At 46.6% G+C, this 22,482-nt stretch overlaps 1 protein-coding gene and 1 long non-coding RNA gene across 2 annotated transcripts; one reads left to right on the top strand and one right to left on the bottom strand.

Annotated features, from left to right (window-relative positions):
* Window positions 1-803: 803 nt before the first annotated feature.
* On the top strand, window positions 804-16,176 carry CUNH1orf105 (chromosome unknown C1orf105 homolog; the record flags this gene model as incomplete). Its single annotated transcript, XM_036442222.2, has 6 exons — window positions 804-907; window positions 1,836-1,926; window positions 7,140-7,214; window positions 8,815-8,882; window positions 11,285-11,352; window positions 15,835-16,176. Coding segments are annotated over 6 exons (555 nt in total), but the record flags the coding sequence as incomplete, so codon positions are not given.
* A 2-nt stretch (window positions 16,177-16,178) lies between these two features.
* LOC123652561 lies at window positions 16,179-17,672 on the bottom strand. Its single transcript, XR_006741966.1, has 2 exons — window positions 17,599-17,672; window positions 16,179-16,437 (listed from the first exon to the last, which is right to left on the bottom strand). It is a non-coding gene; the product is annotated as an uncharacterized LOC123652561 (long non-coding RNA).
* Between the last annotated feature and the right edge of the window lie 4,810 nt (window positions 17,673-22,482).

The raw sequence follows: 22,482 nt of genomic DNA, 5'->3' as shown, positions 1-22,482 counted from the left end.
CCGCAACCGCAGCACAAAGGTTCCTGGCATCCGAACGGCTGGGGTGGAGGCTGGGCAGGAGGGAGAGAGCTGAGCACGGATGCCTTCATTGAGTTTCCAGCATGAAGTCCGGCCCTGGGCTGGGGACTTCCCAGGGTCCGTGCATTCTTCCGACACAGTCACGGAATCCCTACAAGGACCTAGCGCTGTTTCAGGTGCTGGTGACACAGCTGTGGGTGAAACAGGCAACCGTCCCTGCCTCCCAGGAGCTGCCCGCCCAGTGCATTGGCCTGTGGTGTGTGAGGGTCGTCCCGCCCTCACAGGGCACAGAGCTGAGGCTCAGAGAGGCTGTGGTTGGCTCAGAGGCTGTCCGGAGCCGCACACAGCTGGGAAGTGAATGAACAAAGTTAACGTCCTCCTCTTCGCCTGGAGAAGGGATGAGGGCGGCAGACCCAGCCAGAGACTCTGATTAGCAGGTCGCTGACACTCAGCGGAGTGCATGGAAGCACCCGAGGGTGCAGAACAGATGGGCATGACCCAGAAGCAAAGGGACAGAGCACCCAGGACAACAGTGGACACAAAAGTCGGGAACCCTGAATCCACTCCCCACCAGCATGACCCGGCCAAAGGCTGAGCGTCCATTTCTTCATCAGTAAGATGGGGACGACACTGTTTGCTCTTGGCCACTTTATGGGAAACTCAGAAGAGTTAACTAAATGTAACTAACTTCTCTCTCTCTCACACACACACAAAAAAATAAAATGTATTGAGTGCTGTCTAGCTGCCATCAGCTTGCTCTGGTCAAGCGCGACAGATTCTGATTTCTTTCCATTCCTCTCCAGGCTTCGGTTCCCAAGTTTGAAAAGATCCCCTGGCTGTGTGAGGCCAGCCTCCGGAACAAGCCCCTCGTGCTCAGCCTCCCCAGAAGGTAAGAGCCCAGCTGCTGGTGGCACAGGCTGCAAGAAGAGCCACACGGGAGCAGGGCCACACATCTGGTCAGCCGAGAAACCCAGGTCAAGTGCTCCCTGATTGTACAGTCTTGGGGAGCAGTGGGGGGGGGGGGGACGGTTAGGGGGGGGGGCGGTGCAGGCCCGGGGCTTGAACAAGGCGGGCCCAGCACACAGCCAGGTGCCCTCAGAACCCGCTCACTTACACAGCCAGGTCCTGGAGCGTCACAGGGGAAGGGAAGGGGTGGCTCTTCCTGCAGCCAGCCAACCTCGAGCTAGATGCAAGGAGAACGACCTGCAGTGGTCAGGGGAGCTCTCCGCGTGTCTGTACTGGGAGAGTCTGGCCAGCACTGGGCCCTTGTTGAGAGAAATGACACCCACCTGCCCCGCAGGAAGGCTGAGACGGAATGGACCACACCTGGGAGGTGCCCTGAGCTTTGGGGAGGACAGGTGGGAATGCAAAGTCTTCTGAAAAGCTGGCTTGTTTACTAGTGAAGTATCAGCTATTCCTGAGGATGAGAACAGCCTCATCTGGCCAAAGCTCTGTGTTCCAAGCTGTTCATTTTTGGCAGAACCCTTTCTGTTCTGTGTCACAACTGCTTTGCCAAGGCGAGCTAATATTTAAAGCCCATTCAGAACTCTCCTACTGTAATAAAGTGAACCACCCCGGCCAGCAGGTGTGTCTCCCCATGAAGAGCATCACTCCTTCACTCGCAAACCGCAAAGAAAATTCCAGGAAAAAATAATTGGAGGGAGGGCATGGTTCACGGGGGGGGGGGGGGGGGGGGGAGGTGGTGGATTGCCCCACCCGGGGGTGCCCCGTGGCTTCTCTCTGGAACAGCCAAGGGCCTCGCCCGCCCTTCACACCAGAGACTGTGGTTCTAACAGGCTTTTGTTTTGACCACTCAGATTCCCTCATGCCTCCTCCACTTCTCCGAATTCATGGAGGAAGGATGTGAATTTGCCAAATACATCTCAAGTTCCAAACGGCTTATCTAAGGTACTCAAAAACATTTTTTTCTTTAATTGCAAAGAAACCAATAGCAGTTCTAGGATGACACGAATGTGACCCCAAAAACACTTCCTGTCTCCTTAGCACAGCCAGCCTGGGACATTGTAGATGCTCAGTAGACATTTGCTAAAGTGAAATGAAAGGGCCTCAGCCAATCACCTCGTTTCAGGGCCCCCAGGTCCTCGGGAGCTAAGAATAAAGGCCTGAGGGGAGAGCCATCCAAAAGGGAAATGAAAAATTTCAGGTTGAGGCACTGCCCTGGGACCGTCAGCCGCACGGAGGATCTCCAGAATTGACGGTGCTTGTGGCACCTCTCTGAGTTTGCAAGACCGCCGTGCAGGCCTCCCCTGAGCTTGTCAGGTCAACATGTGGCCCCTTTCGTCCACACTATGCAGGCCGCCTCCCCCTGCCACCTAGTGCCATCTCCTCCAGGTTGGCTCTGGGTCTCAGCACACCAGAGGCACTGACTCCAGGCACCCAGGATGCAAGGAGGAAGGCATTGCTAAGGCCCAGGGCAGTGAGAGGTTCCCCTTCACCAGGGCTCAGAATTTCATGGCTGCAGTGCTCATGTCTGGCCACTAGAGGGAAGCACAGAGCAGCAGCTTCCCAGGCTGGGACCATGGGCACAGCCCAAACAGAGACAAATTAGGGGGAGAAAAGCGCGCACATGTATTTACCATGTTTTACGTGACACGAGTGCCCTCCTGCAGAAACAAAGACCCAAAGAAGTGGCAAGGCCAAAACGTTTTCATATGTGAGAGGCAACTGTGGAAAAGTAACTCAACTGCACGGGGAGGCTAAAGGGGAAACGAGTTATTTAGACAAGGTCTGTGTGCAGAGAATTCCTTCAGCTTCGTCTTCTGGTCCTTTATGATAAGGATGTTGCTTTCCTTCTGGTGTAAGGAGAGCCTCTTCCTTCTGGGGTTTTATCTCCTACTTTTAGGAAGAAAAAGTTGGGTCAACACGCCCTTCTTGCACCTGCCGTCTCATAAAGTGCCTTTGGCTCCACATCACCCGGATGGCCCAGTGGCATGTTTGGGAGAGGCAAATTCTGCCACCTTCATAGCAAAACTGGGTCCTTGTTCTGTTGGGACACCTGGCAGGTATCTCAGGTCAGCTCCCAGCCCGTCACACAGACTCAGAGCTCAGGTGTTGGCTGCAGACGTGAAGGCCTGAGCGTGTCTGCTGTGCGGTAAACAGCCGCAGCTGCTCCTTTCTGGAGAGCAATGAGCAATGATGCCTCTCATGGGAGTGGAATGCCCTGTGGACATGCTATCTCTCCCTTTATCCTCTAAGTAGGGGACCTGCTGAGAGCTGCGGGCAGCCCTGCCACTAACCAGAGTCTTCTGGCCTTGGGTGTGGTGCAGAGGTCCTGCCAGGCTCCCTCTTCACTGTCACAGGTCAAAGGGCAGGACTTTGGTCATCCACAGCCAGGCGGTGTTCCTTCCTGCCCGGGAGCTGTTCCGGGCCAGCGCGGGTGTCTCTGTGCCTGGAGCGCAGTCCTCCCTGATGAGAGAGGGAAAGAGGGGAAACGGGTTCAGAGACAGAAAGATGGGAAGCCGAGCCAAGAGACACACGGAGGCATTGAGGAGACAAAAATACAAGGAAGGAGATGGAAGGGGAGAAGCAGAGCTCACAAAGAAGAAAGATATGAAATGAAGACAAAGAAACGTAGCCTGAACATCCCCCATGCAAACCTCTACTGTTAGTCATGACTGCCACCTGCCGCTCCAGGCGTCCATCATGACGCCCAGGACAGGAAAGTGTAATTGGATAGGTGGGTGCGTGAGGCCAGGAGGCAGCTCACTCAGAGCTCCATGGCAGGCAGAGCAGATGTGTGGGGGCCCCTGCCAAGACCCTGCACCCCCTTTTCTACTTGCCAGGCTTGGGTGTAACTGACTCAGTCACTCATGCAGGGCGAAAGGCCACCTGCCACTCTGCATTCCTGTACCGGGATGCTGTCTCCTCTCTGATCTGTTGTTTTCCAGTCTAATGAGTCAGAATAAAGGTGAGAGCGTTATTACCTTTGCTTTTAGCAGTCCTGTGACAAAAAGCCCTGGCTAGTGCCATGGAGCAGGGACATAGCTGAGAAAATACACACGAAGGGTGACTTCCAATGTGCTCATTCCTGAGAACTCTTTCTAAAATTTCTCTCATTGACACTTGCATTTTTGAAAGCTGGTGACCACCACAGAAACTACCTTGTTTTATAGGCCTACGTTCGTCTCCTATTGATATAGATCCAACATATATAACTACTAAGACCATCTTAAAAGGGGGTAATCATGAACGCCAGTGACCTGAAATAAAACGGTAACAATAACCAAGTTTAATAAGTCAGGACAGCAGGTACATGGCTGTTGCTGTGTGTGTGTGTGTGTGTGTGTGTGTGTGTGTGTGTGTGTATGTGAAGTTTTTCTGAGTGAACAGCAAGATAATTTTAAAAACTACATTCAGCTGCATAAAACTATGGAGGTGGCTGGTATTTTCAGAAATCGGGACAATGTTTAATTATCATAGGGTTATTTCGGCCTGTTGAAAATAGTCCTCTGAGCACCACTTTTTGTATTCTAAGGGATAGAGGCATCTTTATCCCCTTATATGGATCCTAAGAGTCCGCTGCCCCTTGACCCTTCGACCAGAGAACATTCTGGTGGACAAACTAACTAGATGAGCTATTCGACAGGCACCCTAATCTCTATGGGCCACATTTTCCTCATGGTGCTCATTGAAAGAGTTGAGCCAGGTGACTTCTCTCAGCTAAGGCAGGAGTGAAAAGGAGAAGGGGAATGGAGGTGCTGAAGGGAAGGAAGTACAGAGCAGATTTGTCAGTGCTCCTTGAATTGTGCTATTTTTAAAGTCGCCATCTGCTACTCACATTTTCAGTTTTTGTTGTGAGACAGGTGTGTGTGTGTGAGAGAGAGAGAGAGAGAGAGAAAGAGACTTCTCTCTTTGTTTACCAAAAATTGAAAGGGGCCAAGGACTTGGGCCACGAGCTGGATCTTGGGAACTGGATGTTGACCTCAGAGACCCAGATGTTCCCAGCTGTGATGTGTGAAGTGCAGGCTTTGGCTCCCTGGCCCAGCTGAAACCTGCATCAGACCTTGGCCAGGGGACAGAGACTACTGTCACTCTCCAGTCACAGCTGCCGTCTGCTCTCCTGGGGACAGCTGCTTGGGAAAGGAGAGCCCTCTAACATTTCAGAGCCTCTTTCCTCAGTGGCTGCGACTCTATAATACAGCCCAGGGCCCGGGCTCCGAACTGTCCATTCCTGCCACTGCTGGGCTGGCCCTGAGGAAACCGAGAGTGAAGGGGACTCGGCGGCAGAGCCTGACGGCAGGGAGGAAGCTGCAGGCGACAGAACATGGGGCCCCAGACTGTTCGCATCAACTTTTTTTGCATCTAGGCTCTTGCTGATCCCTCCGTTCAGACGTTGCCTCTCTCCTCTCTGCAGGCCCAGAGTTCCGTTGCCTCTTTTATGACTCCTGGTGCCCCCAACCTTGAATCGCAGATTGGGGGTGGGGGGGGTCGGGAATCTCAGTCTCAGAATCAGAGATGTGAGGGGTGGATGGAAGGGCTCAGACCCAGGAGATCCCACCCCTAGAACCTCGGGGGAGACATGGGAGAAGGTTGAATTGGCCCGGAAGCAGAGGAGTCAGCACGGGACACTTCCTCTCCAGTGTCTCTTCTCACTGCGTCCCTCCCCCCACGGGACAACCCAGACACCTCCAGCTTTCCCAGGTGCGGCTGGGCCTTCCTCTGTGTAGCCGCACAGCGTTTTCCGGGCTGGAATGCCCTCCCCCTGCCCCCCTCCCCCTGTTCACCTACCCAGGCACTGCCTCCTCTTCAACCTCCTCAGACCCCTCCGGGGGCCTCAGTATACTACACGATGGTGCACGGCCTGCTGCGCGGAGACAGCGTGGAGGCTGTGTCTCGTTTATCTCAGGGTCCCCGTCCCCAATGAATGGGCAAATGAACGCGTTTGTATTCTTCCCTGGTCTTCCCTGGGGCCAGGCATTTGTCACCACCCCCTCCACAGGGAGCCTCACAGTGAGTGTGTTGTTGTGGGCTGAATGGATCCAGTCATTCCCACTCACGCTGTAACATGCCGACCCACGGCACGCTAAGACTGAGTCCATTCTTTTAAAGTGGCCAGTACAAATGAAGTGTATGTTAGACAGTTGGTGGAAGAGTCCGACGCTGTCCGTCGCTTTTAGTCCTCACCCCCCGCAGGGTGAGGCTTCATGGGGACCCACCCGGCAGAGGTCACAGTAGGAGCACCCCAGGCATACTCCCCTTAGCTTACACACGTCCCCCCTCCTCCTGTGTGCACGCCTCCCGGGGCAGCAGGGGCAGCTCAGGGCCCCGGATCCAGTGGCAGGAGAAGGCTCCCGTGCAGAGTGAAGGTCTCGGGTCCCAGGACCCTCCTCCCCATCGTCTGTGCTTCCCTCCAGCATGTCTCAGGGGGCTGAGGGAGGTGAGAGAGAACCCCAGGCACAACAGGAGTTTCAAGTTCCCACTGTGGGCGGAGTGCAAATGCCCGGAAGGCAGGGGTGAAGTCAGGGAGAAAGCAGCGCTGAGCAGACCAGCAGCTTTCTGGTCCCTGGCCAGGGCAGCCTCTGCCCCAGAGGTGGAGGGGCCCGGGACCCTCGCACCAGCTCCCATTCTGCTTTTGGCTTAAACTGTGACTCTCGGGAAGTGGAGCAGGGCCACCTGGTGCCGGACAGTGTCGGCAGGAGAGTGAAGGCGTGAGAAAAGAGGGCAGGGCGTTGGAGGGTTTGCGGAGGGAACCCTTCTATTCACTTTTCCTCAAGCCATTGGAGGGCCTTATGTCCCCGTGGCAGACCCTTGTATAAAATGGGGAAAGTGCAGCCCCTCCAACTACGCGCTCAGGTTGAAAAGACAGACCTTGGTTCAGTCCCCAGGCCCCTCCTATCCCTGTAGGGCAGTCTCAGGGGCCCGAGGCCACCACCGGGTCTCTGGCTCAGCCCTCCGGCCTGAACCCTTTCTGCACCTACCGAGGCTGCAGTCAAGCCTCGATTCTGCATCCGCCCAGGATGGGGCTGAGACCAGGTGTCCATCTCTGTCTTGTGGAAGGAATAACTGTTAACCTCTCTCACCACTCCCCCCCTCTTCCCACTTCTTCGCTGCCCCAGATGCCACGGCATGTCCTCACTGCTCCCTGTCTCCTCTCCCCTCAGGCCAGGAGGAGCCACAGCGGCCCTGTGCTGGGCAGGAGCTGGCAGCTGTGCTCCACATGCCAGGAGGTGGAAACGGTAAGCCTGGCGATGACAGTGGTGGGCAGGGGATGAAAGGAGCCCGGATTACAAACGAAGGTGTGAAACTGCATTTGCAGATGGTGTGACCTTACATATAGGCAGTTCTAAGAGATCCACACACACACACACAAACTATTAGAGCTAATAAACGAGTACAGCAGAGGTACAGACCATGAGATCAAAGTACAAAATTAATTTTATTTCTATACCCTACCAATGAACCATTCAAAAATTTGAGAAAACAATTCCATTTGCAGTAGCCTAAAAAATTAAAATACTTGGGAATAAATTTAACAAAAGAAATGTAAGACTTGTACAACGAAAACTATCAAATATTATAGAAAGAAGTTAAGGAAGACTTAAAGAAGTAGAAGTAATCCCACATTCATGAACTAGGAGAGTTAATATTGCTAAGATGGCAATACAGTCCCCCAAATGGATCCACAGATTCAAGGCAATAGCCCTTGAAATCCCAGATGCCTTTCTTGCAGAAACTGACCAGCAGATCTTAAAATTCATATGGAAATGCAAGAGTTACAGAATAGCCAAAGAAATCCAGAAAAAGAACAAAGTTGGAAGAATCACACTTTTTTTTTTTTTTTTTAATTTCAAAACTCACTACAGAGCTATGGGACTTTTAAAGAAAATAGACAGGAAAGACCACATATTGGACAATTCCATATATATGAAATCTCCCGAGTAGGTGAATCCATAAAGAAAGAAAATAGTGGTTGCTGAGGACTTGGGGGAGGAGGAATGACTCCTGAATGAGTCATGAAAATGTTCTGGAAGTGGATAGTGGTGATTGCTGTACACCTTTATTAGTGTACCAAAAACCACTGAATTTGGACACCAACGTGGTAGATATTATAATATGTGGATTATGTCTCATTTAAAAAAAAATTATTAGCAGCAGAAAATTATTTTTTAAAAGTAAAAGCATAAAATGGATGAGTATCAATAACATAAAAATCCCAAGTAGGATGTGGCTTGGATAATTATTACTGGTGCTCCGTTATTTAGTGTGGGGCCACCAGGGATAGCAGTGTGAAGGGCATACTTCACACCTTCACGTATGCTTCAAAGTGAGTCCATTCATCCACTGATTTGCTCAACACATATTTCTTAAGGACCTGGAAATACTAAAATAGAGATGCGGTCTATGGCCTCAGGAAGCTGCAAGTCTATGAGGGAAGTGACTTCTTTAAGCAAATGACTTCTAGGACAATGACAAGGTTATGAGTATTGTAGTCGAGGCAGCCTAGGAGCAATGAGGTCATTGGGCAGCCATCCAGGACTCAGTGGTGCCTGTGAAAAAAGTTATCTTGAAACCTGAAGAATGGTGTGGTGAGCTCACCAAAGAAACTTGGAAGATTTACTAATCTTGGGGTATCTAACTTCAAAATCTGATAACAAGGGAAGAACAAGACCCTATGACACGTGAGCAGGGTAATTCCTTCTGGTTTGTTCATATCACAAACGGATACAGTTCTGACTCTGATATGAAACAACTCGAGTTTGCTAAGGTGGCACGTACAGTTTATGAAAGTTGGAATGCAGTGTTGGACAATGTTCTCAATGAGACTGTCTTCCTCAGGTGCAACCAAGAACTGTGATGATCCCAGATGATCTGAAACATTCCTTTGAGAATTGTCTGAGTGATAGGTAAGTCAAGGTTTAAATTGGGACAGGGCTCATTCTGATTATATTGGTTTGGGGACACAAACATAATGAATTGAGAAACAGTAAGTAGAATGTTTAGGGGATGCTAAGGGATTGGGCTTCTTTTATTTTTTTATTGATTTTAAAGAGAGAGAGAGAGAGAGAAAGAGATTTATTCCACTTATTTATGCATTCATTGGCTGATCCTTATATATGCCCTGAGTGGGGATCAAACCTGGAACCTTGGCATTTGAGAAGATGCTCTCTAACCAACTGAGCTACCCAGCCAGGGCCAGGGAATGGGCTTCTTGATTGGTTTTGTTTTGTTTTTGTTAAACCATATAGTTAGACACAAAAAAAAATTTTTCACCCCGAAACTACTGTAGAAGGTTTCATAATTCTTTTGATCTTTGCAAGAACAGTACAAGGAATAAGATAGGAAATTTCTTTGACATCTTAGGCAGAAATGCATACAGATTCTCTATGTAGATGGCATATCTAATTCAGGTCACAGAATCTGTCATGACTCTGGGACATATGCTGCACTCTTTAATAACTAATACTCCTTTTCTTTATCAGTTGTTTGGTTGTCATTTGCTGCTTTCTTATCAAAAGCAAGTATATCAGAAATAAAATTCAGTCAGAATTTTGATTAGTTGGATTTCAAGGTGTTTTTTTTTTTCTCCTGTATTTAACTATCAGACAGGGGAGAAATACTCAGTTTTTACTTTACTAAAAAACTCAAGCCCAGCCGGTATGGCTCAGTGGTTGAGCATTGACCTATGAACCAGGAGATCTGGTTCATTTCCCATTGAGGCCATGTGCCTGGGTTGCAGGTGCAATCCCCAGTGGTGGCGTACAGAAGACAGCTGACCAGTAGTGAGTAGTGATTTCTCTTATCATTGATCTCTCTCTCTCTCTCTCTCTCTCTCTCTCTCTCTCTCTCTTCCTCTTACTCCCTCTGAAATCACTAAAAATACAATTTTTTAAAAAGAGAATAAAATTTAAAAGCAATAACAAAAAACACCTCAAAACATGGACTCACCCTGCATCAGGCATCAAAGTAGGCAGAATTCTTTACAGTAAATGGTTGGACATACAGTTGCCCTTATAGATGACCAATCACAAAGGTATATGTGATCTAATGTCAGTCTTTACTTTTTTTGCTCACACAGAGAGCAATCATGTGGGAGGATAACAGGTCTTTATTACATTGGACAGCAGTAGGGGACCTCAGGGCCATTTGGTACACACTGGGATGTAGACTCCGGTGCATTGTAACCACAGTGCTTGGCCCAGGGAGACAGGATCCTGGAGGACAAGGGTATCTGAGCATTACAGGCTCCAGCACCCATAACATTCACCTACCGTATTTTCCGGCGTATAAGACGACCCCTAATTTTACAGTTAAAACATAGGTTTAGGCCTATATTCGCTGTATAAGACTACCTCCCACTTCCGAGGCAACAGCAGTTCTTTTTTTAATAGACCGCCTCTCTGACTCTGGCCAATCTGAGCAGGCTTTTTATGCATGCAAATTATACATGTTCTGTACCCGAAGCTACACTGTGTTCTAGTAAAAAGCCTGCTCAGATTGGCCAGAGTCAGAAAGGTGGTCTATTTAAAAAAGAACTGGTGTTGCCTCGGAAGTGAGGGGTAGTCTTATACAGCGAATATAGGCCTAAACCTATGTTTTAACTGTAAAATTAGGGGGTTTTCTTATACACCAGAAAATACGGTCCCTGAGTCCATACTTCTAAATAGTTCTTATGTCAACATTCACCTACCCTGAGTCCATACTTCTAAATAGTTCTTATGTCAAAGCACAATTAAAGTTATTCTAACAAATAGTCTTTATGGACTGCAAATGGAAAACTCAGCTATCGAAAGTCAGGCATTTCTGAGCAAAGGTTCACTCTTCTATAAAGGAGACTTTTGCAATTTGTTGCCCCAAATTGTTTATCTTGCAAGTTTGGTACTTAACTCAAAACTACTTTATTTTTGCAAGTTTGGCTCCGTCGTCTCTGCTGCGAGGTGGCCTCAGTACCAGGCTAACAAGTGCTGGGTTTAAGAGGCCATCGCTGTTTTATTTTATTTATTTTTTAAATATATTTTATTGATTTTTTACAGAGAGGAAGAGAGAGAGATAGAGAGTTAGAAACATCAATGAGAGAGAAACATCGACCAGCTGCCTCTTGCACGCCCCCTACTGGGGATGTGCACGCAACCAACATACATGCTCCTGACCAGAATCGAACCTAGGACCTTTCAGTCCGCAGACCGATGCTCCACCACTGAGCCAAATCGGTTTCGGCCCATCGCTGTTTTAAAACATGTAAGGACACAGTCCTTTCCAGCAAGCCCTAGTCAAATAACCAATGTGATTTCTTGCTTTCCCCAATCAGAATGAAGAGTCTTCAGTCACCAAAAGCTCACACTGGACCCAGGTGTTCCCCTGATGACATCTCAACAGGTTTGCTTTCTTTGGAAGTATGTGTGGTGCGAGGCACACTGTCCTCGGAGTCGTAGAATGAAAAGTTTAATCTCCTAAGATAATTTCTAAATTTTCTGAACAAATTCCCATTCTCTTTAAAAAAAAATTAAATTGATTGGGGTGACATTGGTTAATAACAATATGCAAGGTTCAGGTATATTCTATAATGCATCATCTGTACATTGCACTGTGTGTTCACTACTCAAAGTCTAGTCTCCTTCCATCGCTATATATTTGACCCCCTTTATTCTCTTCACCCTCCCCTACCCTTCCTCCCTTATGGTAACCATCATTCTATATTGTCTGTGTCTATGAGTTTGTCTGCTCATGTATTGCTTTGTAGTTTAAGCTCCACAAATGAGTGAAATAACATGGTTCTTATCCTTTTCCATCTGACCTATTTTACTTCACCTTTGTCACAATTGGCAATATGTTCTTTATATATTTTTTCATCATTTTTTATGACTGAGTAGTTCTCCATTGTGTGTATGTATCATATCATCTTTATCCAGTCATTCTTCAAAGTACCTTCAGTTGTTTCCATGTGTTGGCTATTATTGTGAATAATGCTGCAGTGAACATACATATCTCTTTACAAATAAACATTTCTAAATTTCCCAGGTAGATACCAGGAGAGGGATTGCTGGGTCATATGGTAGCTCTATTAATAACTTTGGAGGAACCTCCAAACTGTTTTCCATAGTGGCTACATCCATTTACATTCCCACCGGCATTGTATGAGGGTTCCCCTTTCTCTACATCCTCTCCAACACTGGTTATTTCTTGTCATATTGATAACAGTCATTCTAACAGATGTGATGTGATATCTCATTGTGGTATTGATTTGCATTTCCCTAATAGATATATGAAGTAGAGCATCTCTTCATATATCTGTTGGCCATTCGTATGTTTTCTTGGGGAAAGTGTTTAAGTTCTCTGCCCGTTTTTTTTTTTTTTTTTTTAATATATTTTATTGATTTTGTACAGAGAGGAAGTGAGAGAGATAGAGAGTTAGAAACATCGATGAGAGAGAGTCATCGATCAGCTGCCTCTTACACACACCCCACTGGGGATATGCCTGCAACCAAGGTACATGCCCTTGACTGGAATTGAACCCGCGACCCTTCAGTCCCCAAGCCGACCCTCTATCCATTGAGCCAAACCAGTTTTGGCCCTTTTTTAAATTGGATTGCTTATTCTTTTGTTGTTGATTTGTATGCATTCTTTATTTTGAGTATTAGCCCCTTATCAGAGGTATTATTTGCAAATATCTTCTCCCATTTGGTTGGTTGCCTTTATATTTTGTTAATGGTTTCTTTTCTTTTTTCTTTTTCTTTTTATTTAGGTTGAAAATAATTTACCATTTAATTATTAAGCGTAACATATAATATTGCATTCAAGTTGTGAATTTATCCTGTGTAAATTACTATGCAAGAATATTAGTGTACTGGTATGTAATTCTCTGCGGCTAAATTATACAGTCTTGCCTTTTTGATGGTTTCTTTTGCTGTACAGAAACCTTTTAGTTTATTTTTGCTTTAATTTTTATTCTATTTCTTGCTGTTATTCTCCTTGCCTTTGTGTTAATTTCACAATAACCTTTCTGAGACCAAGTTTAGTACCTATGTTTTCTTCTATGTATTTTATTGTTTCAGGTCTTATATGTAAGTCTTTAATTCATTTTGAGTTAATTTTTGTGTATAGTGTCTGATAGTGGTCTAATTTCATTCTTTTGCATATGACATTCAAATTTCCCCAGCACCATTTACTAAAGAGGTGTTTCTTTCTCCATTGTATGTTTTTGGCTCCTTTGTTGAAAAGTAGCTGCCTACACACTAATTGGGTATTAGGAAGGCAGTCCTGGTTGTACCAGCTAAGGTGGGAAGGGGACTGCATTCCCACCTGGAAAGGCCTTACCAAGGCCTGAACCTTCCACCCACTGGTTTCCTAGCACACCTGCCTTCTCCCAGCAGCTGCCCAGGGCTATTCTTCTGTTCGCTTGCTATTGATGGAATTGGGGTAGTGGCTCTGTCTCCAGCTTCAGCATTTACCTAAGTCTCATCTTTCAGAGAAGCCACATGGGGCTGGGAAGGTGGAAGTGGATCATTCTTCTGGGTGATAGAACCCAAGGGTTCAGTGCCACGCAGGCTGTCATTTTAGAGACTTTGTTCATCTTCTCATTGGCTTTCATATTGACTGAAGTCGCCTCCAGTTTTTCTTCCATTTGAAACACACAGTAAGGAAAATCAAGGTCACTTTCTTCACTTCATACAGATGGGGAAGTGCAAGCTCTATTCTGGCGGTTGCAGAGGAGCTAGAGCAGAACTGAACTGAGCAGGCATCAAGAAGGAAATCTGAGCATAGAAGGGGTATCTTAAAAGGTCCCAAAAAGGAGGGCCAGAGAGTCTGGTAACAGCTGAGGTTTGGAGATGTCCACCCTCGTGGGATGAAAGACTGCTAGTCCCAGTGACTCCTTTTTTACGAATCCAAAAGGTCTGGCCTAGCCCATGGACCAAGTGGACAGAGAGCCAGGGGCTGAGATCCTCCTGTCGATGAAAGCCCCGCTCTCCTCGGGTCTGCAACCACTTCATTCTGTTGAAGCCAAAACAACACTGGTGACAGACATGGGCAGCTGGTTTCAGGCGTCTCTGTAGCAGCCCCCCAGTACTGAGTTTCCTTTGAACCTGGATTTTTTTTTCCAGGTCTGCCTCACAAGGGAAGGAAACACACACACACATACACACACACACACACACCCTTCCGTCATCCAGAATGCTTATCTCTGATTCTATAGAACAGTGTGATAAGATGCCTTTTATTAACTTAATAGCCCTAGGAGTGCATTCCAATGGCCAACACGAGAGCTAGCCTTAGTGTACGTGATTGTGATCAGCACATGATGTTCCTTCTCCGACAGACCCGGCCCTTGCCCATACAGTCCATCCGGGGACAGAACAGACGGAGCCCATGGAGTTGGCTAGGAGCTGAAGCTGGGTAGATGCACAGTTGATTCTGGTCATGATGTCTGTGAGCTGAGCTGTTCGTTCTCTGTTGTGTGTGTTCTCTGAGGTTATGGCAAGGCACTAGCCTGGGGGCAGAGACCTGGCTGTGGATCTTGGTCTGCCCATACAAGCTTTGCCCAGTTGTTTAAACTGGGTGGGCCTCCGTGTTCCCACCTGTAAAACTAGAGAAGGGTTGTGCCTCCCACCCTGCCCGGCCACCCCCATTCCCAAGAGAGCCAGGACCTCAGCACAAGCAGCCTTCACCTTTGATCTGCCCAGAAAAACTGCTGACTTTTCCCCAGCCCCGCTGCTTTATGGGGCTTAGACAAGTTCCTGCCACGGTGTGTGCTGCTCATCGCTGCAGGGGCCACCTGCCCGCGCTGCATTGCCGCGGACACACTGCAAAGACCAAGTAGCTGACTCATCCCATCAGCATTACTGCCGCTTTTGTTTGATTGCAACAATGATTTCTAGTGGCTTCAGCTAAACTTGATGTATTATCGATCGTTATTGGTGAGAACTAAGTAAATGGGAAGAGCCTATCTTTGTAAGCGATGGGGAGGGATGTGTTCTGAATCCACTCGCCTTGACGCTGGCCTAGAGTCCCCGAGTCCCATGACACCCACAGGCTCTTGTCAGTAAACATGGGTAGAGGTGGGTGTCCACGGCCTGGCACAGCGTGTGGTATGATACATGGAGCTCTGGGTTTTTGTCCTTGGTCCATCAGTGCCCATGATCCTGGACCTCGGTCTCCTCTTCATCGCAGCCATGAGCCTAGATTAGACCCTAGGCTTGTTGTTTTGTGACTCTCTCGGCTCTCATTCAGTGAGAATGAGAAGCATGTTCCAAAGAATTCAGGTCTCCCGTTCCCTCCATCACTCAGTGACTTCCAATGGGAAGGTGTTATTTCATTACTGGGTTTTCTCCTTTAAGCCACATGACTTTTGGAAAAGTTGAATGTTAACAACTTTTTGTAAGTAAAATAATAATTGACAGAGAGATCAGGATGGTAAGGATTCTAAAGAATCCCAAAACAAATCATCTCATAAAACGATGATTTCCTTTGAAAATGCCAGCACTTTCCCTACTGTGGCCCTTTTGTCAGATCATGTTTGTTTCTTTGGTGAGCAGAACCACATACAGGTCCCTGAAAAGTCTTCTGAGGATTGATTCCTCTTTCCCTCTGACTCACATTACAAATCTGGACACATTTTATCTTCATTTTTATTGAATCAGCCATGACTACTCATACTTGAGTTTGGTTTCTAGGCACTCCTTTTTGGCCTCTTTGACAAGATCTGCAAAAGGGGAAGATGGTTCTATTAAAGGGAATCCTTCTGTGAATTTTGAATCTGTTCCAGAGGGTCAAAGACATCATTGGTGGCCTTTGGTTATTTTGAGTTTCTTTAAAAATAGAATCTAAGCAGCACTTGTCCTTCCTTCTCGCACTGCCCTCCAGAGAGCATTCACTACAGACTGCCCCTCCTGGGCCCCCGGACAGGGGCCTTCCACAAACTGTTGTTGTCAGACTCCTACAAGGCTCTGCAGGGGATACAGCTTTCTTCCTCGCCCAGAAAGGAGCCCATGGGCAAGACAATGAGGCAGTGAGTGACCGGTGCTCAACATTTTCCTCTCTGGAGAGAAAACAGCCTCACCAAGCCGATCTCTCCTCATCTCCTGTCACGAAAACAGTGCGTCAAGTTTGCCTCCCTAAGAGTGGCTGGAACCCTCTCCTACCATCGTCTCCTAAAGATGATGGGTTTATTTACACAATTATAAAGATTTATTGATTAAAATGGAACATTTTGAGTGTCATTAATTTTATTTTGGTAAAGATTCTTAATTGCACTATAATAGGCATCATTTCCTTGTTTCTAAGACATGAGATTTCTGTGGAAATTATTTCAGCTCTTCCTTCAGGCCAGGGGGCTGGAGATGGCTCCTGGAGGTCCCTCAGGATTCAGCCCATGAAGAAAAACAGGAAATAAATGGAGGTCACCCTTCTATCCTCATCTCTGTCGGTTAACTCCGGTAGATGACAGAGGATACTGTGATTCTGTCACTGGAAAAGATACACGGTCAGTTGTAATCCTTGAAGACAGGAACTGTGACTTGTCTTGCTCTCCTTGTGACACCTTGCGTATATCAGACATTCATTCATCTAATTTTTGTTCAATCCAGTTCAAACCAAACGCTGTGTTTTGTAGTTGCTTACTCTGGTTTGAGGACTTGTCTCACCAGGTGGGTGCTGGCCCATGTATCGGTAGTGTCAGAGAGACCAAAGAAAACTCTAGACTTCCAAGTATTATATTTATGACCCCAAATTCCATGCCCAGCTTCGGGGAGGCTCATAGGGAAAAAGCCTCTTACACCCCTTAGGAGGCAATGGCCTTGTGAAATAAATGCCCAGCTAAGTGGACCTTGGACCAAGATGTGAGAACCAACCACTATGCTGACTCTATTTGAAGAATGAGCTCCAGAAATCAATAACAAAAGGCCTGATGCTTAAAATGACCCTCTCTCTCTCTCTCTCTCTCTCTCTCTCTCTCTCTCTCTCTCTCTCTCTCTCTCTTCTCTCCCTCCCTCACTCCCTCCTTTTCTCTTTCTCCATCTCACTCCACACACACTCCATAAAACCAGAACAACTAGCTTGATTGCCCTATATTCCTGAGAGGCTATGATTCTTGGTTTCAGTTCAGTTACAGTTCAAGAACTCCAAAAATAGTACATACTTCCTCTCAGGGTATGCATGGATTATGACCCATTTTAGATAAGATAATTGTCAAAGGACAAACAAATCACAGATAAAAATGTTTACTCACCTGCCTCCACCTCCTTCTTGTCATCCTCCTCCAACTGGATATATCCAACAAGAGGATTTGGAGAATATATACCCATGCAATAATTTGGACCTTTTGAAGTAATCTGAATATTATGTGCTTAGTGAGAAATGCTCTCTAAACCACATTAAGAAGTCTTCATCTAGAGTTTTAGTGTGTTTTGAAAATCTCCTATAAAAGGAATAACATTCTGGTGTTTTGCTCCTGTTCTAGTATGGTGGTTTTTGGTCTTAGGAACCTTTTCACTCTTAAATATTGAGTCTTAGAGCTTTTTTTTTTTTTTTTTTTTTTTTTTTTTTTTTTTATGTGGATCATATCTACTTATATTTATCACAAAAATTTAAATTAAGAAATTTTAAAAACACAACAATATACAAGCACACCTTTCATTAGTTGTGAGAATGATGGTATTATCCTATGACATGTGGCCTCTGGAAAAATCCCTTGGGCCCTTAGGGGACAAGAAAAGTAAAAAAGGCAGGTAACATAGTAGTATTATTATGAAAATAACATTGACCTCACAGACACCCCAGAAAGGATTTCAGAGACTCCTGGGGGTCCTCGGACGATCCTTTGTGAATTTCTGGTGTAGAGAATACACCCTCGCATCGCCAGCCTTCCAGGGAAGGGTTGCCAGGATGCTGTAACTCAACTACTCGGTGAGTAAGCTGGCCCCTGGGCAGAGGTACTAGAAAGAAGGCAGCAGCAGGTTTTCAAAGTTCAATGATATTGACCTTTAGCATCATTTACCTCCCTTTGCTCACATGGTCTACTTAACAACCTCATTTTGGTTAAGTAATAGAGCGGGTTGTCCAGTTGGCACAAAGACTAGTTCCCTTTGAACTTTCGTTTCTCTTTTCAAATGCTTGTTAGTCTGTTTGCTTTTGGTTACGTGTGAACTCATTTCCCAGAATCTGAGGTCCAACCCTGGACCCAATGCAGCCTTAGCACACTAGTGCTGTCTGGTCAGCAGCTTTGCTGGACAGCCAGCCAGATGGTGAATTGCCTTTTCTCTCTAGTCCTGCAACGGTTTTCTGGAAAGTAATGACACTAAAGACGAATGTCCTCAATTAGGAAGCCCAGCTCTTGACAAACCTCTCCACAATGACCAACCCAATCTCACCATTTCCATTTCAACTTGCAAATAGAGCCACACGTATGCTGCCAGACTTTTTCCTACCAATAAGAGTGTTTCTATGAAGTCAACCTATGCGTCCCACACTTGCCTTCTCTCTGTGCTGTGGGGTCAAGTGAGTGACTCTGCCACCCTTTCTGTACTGAGCTGGATCCGTGGAGGTACTAATTTGGACTTGTCCATTATTGTTTTACCTACCGTGTGCTCCTGAGCATTCAAAAACCTCTCATAAATGGGCCAGGACAGTTCCTTCACTCTAAACATATACTCAGAATGTAATTCCTTTTTCAAAGTCATGCACAGTTCAGATTTTTTTAACATAGATCATCTTGGGTAGTCTTTGTTTCCAGGATGAAGCCTAATTTTGCTATTTTATTTTATTATTTTTTTAAAATATATTTTATTGATTTTATATAGAGAGGAAGGGAGAGAGATAGAGAGTTAGAAACATTGATGAGAGAGTCATAGATCAGCTGCCTCTTGCACACCCCCTACCGGGGATATGCCCGCAACCAAGGTACATGCCCTTGACCGGAACCGAACCCGGGACCCTTCAGTCCCCAAGCCGACGCTCTATCCATTGAGCCAAACCGGTCCCGGCCTAATTTTGCTATTTTAAAAATATATGATTCTCATTACAATAAAAATCCATGAGCATGAGTCAGACTTACTCCTTCCTACACTTTCACTTTCTTTCACCCCAACAGGGAACTTGAAAACCAGTCAATCAGCACAACTCCTTTATTGCCAGGAAGGAAGAAGAATGCTGTATTTAGGGAAATCCATGTTGAAGCTTTAAAAAAAATCATTGTCACCTCCAGTCCCCAGTTTAAGCTGAGACATCCTGCAGGCTTTTACCACCAGGTGCTCTGCTCAGGGTCACCCCATCTTTCGCCAGGTCCCCAACTGCCACAGCTCATGGGAGGCCTGCCAGGGACCTACTGGCTCCTGGCACACAACTGAGCTGCCTGCCTTCCTGGATGTGTAAGAACCATACAATTCCAAGTAGCTGAAGTGTAATAAATTAGGCAGAACTGCCTATCTCCTCCTAGGAGAGCCCTGCTTGGGTGTGGTTACTCAGGTTGGGGGAAGGCATTACCAGGCAGAATCTAGAAGATTTCTGAGAAGAGGAGGAAGCACAGAACTTGTTTCTCCTAATACAGCTGTACACTAACGTCTTCAGAATCGAGGTTAAATTAGGAAATTTGGAAATGGGTAAAATGTCATCTCTAGAGAGAACAGGGATGATCAGTCCTGTTGCAACCATGTCCCGTCAAACCCATCTCAATTTAGCACTTTAGTAAGTTCTGTCCCTGTTTCGTACATGGAATTCTTGTCTCCCTAGAAAAAAAATGTATAACTTAATGAAGAGAGCATGTCCCCACGGAGCTACTCAGACATATGCAAAGGTATATGCTTAGACGGAAGAAAGTGATGTTAGGTATTAGGACCTTACCTTTGAAGCACTTATGGCTTCCACTGGAGAAAGAACACACATGTGAAGAACACTTGGGCAGGCCTGTGTGTGAATAAGCCTGAGTTACTGCCCTCCATAAACAAAAGCCCCAGTGATTACAGCAATAATGCGGTCCATGGCATCAACTGTTCGCTCCCGGACAGGAACAAAGATGCAATTGTGTGACCTTGTCAGGAAAGTTGGTAAGAGGAGATAGAGCCACATTCGCCCCCACAGGATGTTATCTCTTGTTCTTTGCAGATGTTTAACTGCCTAACCAGCAGGGTGCAGAACAGTCAAGTCAGGGGCTGGCCGGTGCCTGCTGTTTCCAGGAAAACGTGTTCCTAAGCCTTTAGGGATTGGCCTTCACTCAGTCCTGTGGAGCGGAGGTCATCCTTAGGGATGTCAGTCACACAGCCAGAGAGTCAGGACACCCTTGCACCCTAGGCTGTCCCAGGGAGAAAGTTTCATAATAAGACATACACGAAACAACAAGGAAGATGGTGACTGACGTTAGTTGGCCCTGAGGAGAGGCTGGCGGACAGAAATTGGCAGAGGGAGAACATTTTTTTATAGGACAACTTGATTTACTCTTTGAATTTTAAGCCACATGAATATTTCACGGACCCAGAAACAAAAGAGGAGGAAGCAAACAAACAAACAAAAACCCTTTCAATGTTGCAGGGCCTGTCTAGCTTTGGAATGGGACAACTGACAACATAATTATTTCCTTCCTAACTCAGACAATACCGTCCTTGGACACTACAAAGTCCAGTAAGCATCCCTTTGGAAGATAAAGTCTATCTCTGGCCCTTGGAAGTTTTGCTACTAAAATGCTAGCACTGGCAAGCAGCAACACATACTTGGTGCATTCTCATCTATTCTGCCTTTGCCTCAAAGTTGCCATTGTTCTCCTCCCATTCAACAGCAGCCATAATGTGGGCACACAGTGCTTCCCACTGAACAAATGCAGCCCCTTCCCGGCACCTTGATGAAAATCCTTCCCTCTTTCCCGATCTCCTGCTTCCAGAAATGCAGATGGAAACAGCGTTAGCTTTCCTGGCACAATATGCCACTTCACGCTTCCCCAGTGACGCGCCACCAACCAACGCCTGCTTGTCCTGTTAGTGTGCGTGGTCTTGTTCAGCTTGGACACCTGGTTTACCGTCATGACCCATTTGTTTTTATTTTCTTTCTTTGTTGATGTGTAAGAGACATGGGTGAATTGCATTATTTATCCTATATCTGCATTTTAATTTGAAATAAAACATAAGCAACAGGTAAAAATGCCCATTTCTGCTACCATGTACTAGAATTCCGCATTGTGAGTGTTGTGATAAAGCTAATGAACTCCCTATGCCATCACACACTCTAGCTTCTCAGGTAGCTGGTATTTGACAACTCTTAATGTCTGTGAAAGCTCAACACGGCAAAGATTCTCCTACAAATACGCAGAACCTCAGTGGCTACATCATCAGTGCATGAGCCCCCCACTCACCACACTGGAACCTCCGTGTTACGAGTGTGAATTATAAAATAGCAAAGGCAATGAAACCCCATGAGTCAGATCCAAGCTGGAGTGGTGTTCCCCATTAAAACGCACGAGGGTAGCATCTCTGACCACAGGAGCAATCGCTTGTTTTCATTTAACATTCGTAAATCTGACTCTGTACACCAAGCATGTCGAACTCAAAGGCTAACACGGGCCAAATAAACAAGGTTTAAGTTGTTATTGTTGTTTATTTATTTTTTTAAAATTTTTTTTTTTTATTTCAGAAAGGAAAAGAGAGGGAGAGAAGATAGAAACATCAATGAAGAGAGAGAAGCATTGATTGGCTGCCTCCTGCACATCCCCACTGGGGATAGAGCCCAAAACCAAGGCTTGTATCCTTTTTTTTTTTTTTTTTTAATATATTTTATTGATTTTTACAGAGAAGAAGGGAGAGAGATAGAGAGCTAGAAATGTCGATGAGAGAGAAACATCGACCAGCTGCCTCTTGCACACCCCCTACTGGGGATGTGCCTGCAACCAACATACATGCCCCTGACCGAAATCGAACCCGGGACCTCTCAGTCCACAGACCGACGCTCTACCACTGAGCCAAACCGGTTTCGGCAAAGTTTGTGTCCTTAACTGGAATTGAACCTGGGACTCGTCAGACTGCAGGCTGATGATCTATCCACTGAGCCACATCGGCTAGGGTGGCCCTGGTGTTTTGATTGGCAACCACAGTCCTAAAAACGGAGGAAGTGCTGCAGTGGGGAGGAATGTGGAGATATTTGTGGAGTGGGAAGGAGGTCCTTGGTCATGTCAAGGGCAGGAGGAGTTCATCATCTTGGAAGCCTGGTGTCTGTGGTGAAAGCCCAGCCCTTCACAAACACCAGTTGCCCTCCTTCCTGACCCACTTGGCTTTACAGCTGGCCTCCCACTTCCAGGATCTCTGAACCTTCGACTCTTTGCTTTGGGCCTGGTCACTGAACCTCTCAAGTGCTGCAGACTCAGGCCTGAGACCCTAGAACACCAGAGACAATGCCAACAGTGGCCCATCTCCCACTCATTCTCTGCACATACATTCGTTAAGCCCTCGTAGGAGTCAGGTGCTATGGGAGGCACTGGGACAACGACGCTGGTTAAGAAGGAAGCCAAGGCTCCCGCCCTTCGTGGAACCCACATCT

The sequence above is a fragment of the Pipistrellus kuhlii genome, unplaced genomic scaffold (assembly GCF_014108245.1).
Source record: "Pipistrellus kuhlii isolate mPipKuh1 unplaced genomic scaffold, mPipKuh1.p scaffold_m20_p_18, whole genome shotgun sequence".
Classification (NCBI taxonomy): Eukaryota; Metazoa; Chordata; class Mammalia; order Chiroptera; family Vespertilionidae; genus Pipistrellus; species Pipistrellus kuhlii.
Note: the sequence above shows the minus strand (reverse complement) of the source record. Positions and strands in the feature narration are given on the sequence as shown.